Source organism: Aegilops tauschii, chromosome 2, assembly GCF_002575655.3.
Source record: "Aegilops tauschii subsp. strangulata cultivar AL8/78 chromosome 2, Aet v6.0, whole genome shotgun sequence".
Lineage (NCBI taxonomy): Eukaryota > Viridiplantae > Streptophyta > Magnoliopsida > Poales > Poaceae > Aegilops > Aegilops tauschii.
The window spans coordinates 488,497,980-488,500,030 of record NC_053036.3 but is presented as its reverse complement, the minus strand read 5'-3'; the positions used below and the strand labels follow the sequence as shown (position 1 = coordinate 488,500,030).

The 2,051-nt window shown below is 52.8% G+C and overlaps 1 protein-coding gene across 1 annotated transcript; it reads left to right on the top strand.

Annotated features, from left to right (window-relative positions):
* Nucleotides 1-325: 325 nt before the first annotated feature.
* Nucleotides 326-1,377, top strand: LOC141041155 (septin and tuftelin-interacting protein 1 homolog 1-like). Its single transcript, XM_073507269.1, has 2 exons — nt 326-340; nt 466-1,377. The coding sequence occupies exons 1-2, from the start codon at nt 326-328 to the stop codon at nt 1,375-1,377; spliced, it is 927 nt and encodes a 308-aa protein (XP_073363370.1).
* Nucleotides 1,378-2,051: the final 674 nt, after the last annotated feature.

Genomic DNA, 2,051 nt, shown 5'->3' with positions numbered 1-2,051 from the left:
AGTTGGTCGATGCTGAATTTGTTGATGCATTTGAATAAACTCTTCAAATGTGGCCCGATTCTGGTCTGGAAGTTGGATAGGACCACCCATGTTCTCAAATTCTAGAGTTGCGGCAGCATCGTCACCCTCATCCTCGACGATTATGTTGTGCATGATCACACAACATTTCATCACCTCCCACAAAGTATCCAGATCCCATTGTTTAGCAGGTCCACGAACAACTACAAAACGGGCCCGCAAAACTCCAAATGCCCCTTAGACATCCTTTTTAGCTACTTCTTGTTTTTCGGCAAAGTGAGCCTTTTTCTAGCCAACTGGGTTAGGGATGGTGCTGACAAAGGTAGCCCACGGAGGATAGATACCGTCAACCAGATAGTAGCTCATGTTGTACTCATGTCCATTGACAGTTTGGTAAGGATGAGCTTTTCCTTCAGTCAGCCTTGCAAACAACGGTGATCGCTGCAGACGTACTGCCTCGCGAACACGGCGGGCGTGCTCGTGGCGCGGCTCATTGGCCCGGTGCTCCAAAGGTGGCAGCCTCTTTGGGACCCGGCCATGTGGTTGGACGTGTTCGTCGTCCTAAGGAACACACTGGACGACGGGTCGGCCATGTCGCCGTACGTGGAGCTCGTCGAAGACACGGTGGTTCCGGCTGTCCAGGCCTTGGAGTGGAAGACCACGGACTCCGAGCGGGTGCGCCGCTTCCTGGCGCAGTGGAAGGACACACTGCCTCCTTCCGCCGTGCAGCGCATCCTCGTAGAGGTCGTCATGCCGGAGCTGACCGCCGAAGTGGAGTCATGGGACCCGTGGGATGCCTGGCAGGCCAACTGCTGTCACCTCCTGCTTCGCCAGTGGATGCCGCTCGCCGGTCCACTGCTGGAGAGCCTATGCGTCACCGTGAGACGCAAGCTTGAGAGGGCGCTGCGGGAATGGGACGACGCCGGCCACGCCTTGCTCTCCAAGTCCAACCTTAACCTGGTGGCGCCCTGGAAGGCCCTGTTCGGCCGGGCGAGCTGGGAGGAGTTCGTCGACGGGATCGGCGTCGTGTGGCACCTGGAACAGCGCCTGCGGAGCCTCCGGATCACGCCGCCGAAGCAGAATGACGACGCGTTCTTGGAGGTGATCATGAAGTGGGCGCCGCTCGTGCGGGCGGAGGACATGGCGCGGCTCCTGGAGGCCGAGTTCTTCGGCAGGTGGCGGCACGCGCTCCGTCACTGGCTGCTGGCCACGAAACCCGCCACCAGAGAGGCCGTCGAGTGGTGCAACGGGTGGGGGCGCGCCTTCACGCCGGAGCTGCGCGAGGATGAGCGCGTGCATGCCCGCCTCGAGGCTGGCATAGACATGGTCAACAGTGCGGCGCAGGGGCTGGAGATTTAGCGGCGCGTGAGAAGGTAGCTCGTGACTGGCCGTGATAAGGTTGTGCTGGGCGGGGGACATTCTGCGAAAACTATACTTCTGAACTTCGAATTCTTTTTATGATTATCATACATGTGTGTGGGTGTATGTAATATCTTGAGAGAAAATAGAAACATGATTTGAGAGACTGAGACACCTTAGTTACTGCAACTCTGCAACTAATGTATGCATGTGATGTGTGGCCAAATGCGAAACACATATTTTCTCTGTCAAACTGCAATCTCAAGTTTGAGTAAAGATTGTTCCTATGCAAAGTTTTCTTCATTATTACGAGGCATGCATATATTGCTCCAATCTCAGAGCTTCTTACATACACAATTCAGAAGAAAATATAAGCCACCAAGCAATGCAATGAACTCTTTCCAGAGCAGAGTCTTATAGACAAAAGATAGCAGAAAACAAAAGAGATCGAGGCAGACTCTTAAGTAACACTTCCGCATCACATCCACATCCAGATCACTGCTATGCCCACACCCAAGAATACTTACATTACATGATTCTCAAAAATGGATGTTAATATTACATTCCAGTGTGGATTACTCAAGATTAATTAAACTTCTAAAGATAATAACAAGGACGTTCTTCAGAGCCGTTAACATTCTGTTTTTTTTTCTGCGGGAGAAATCTTTACAATC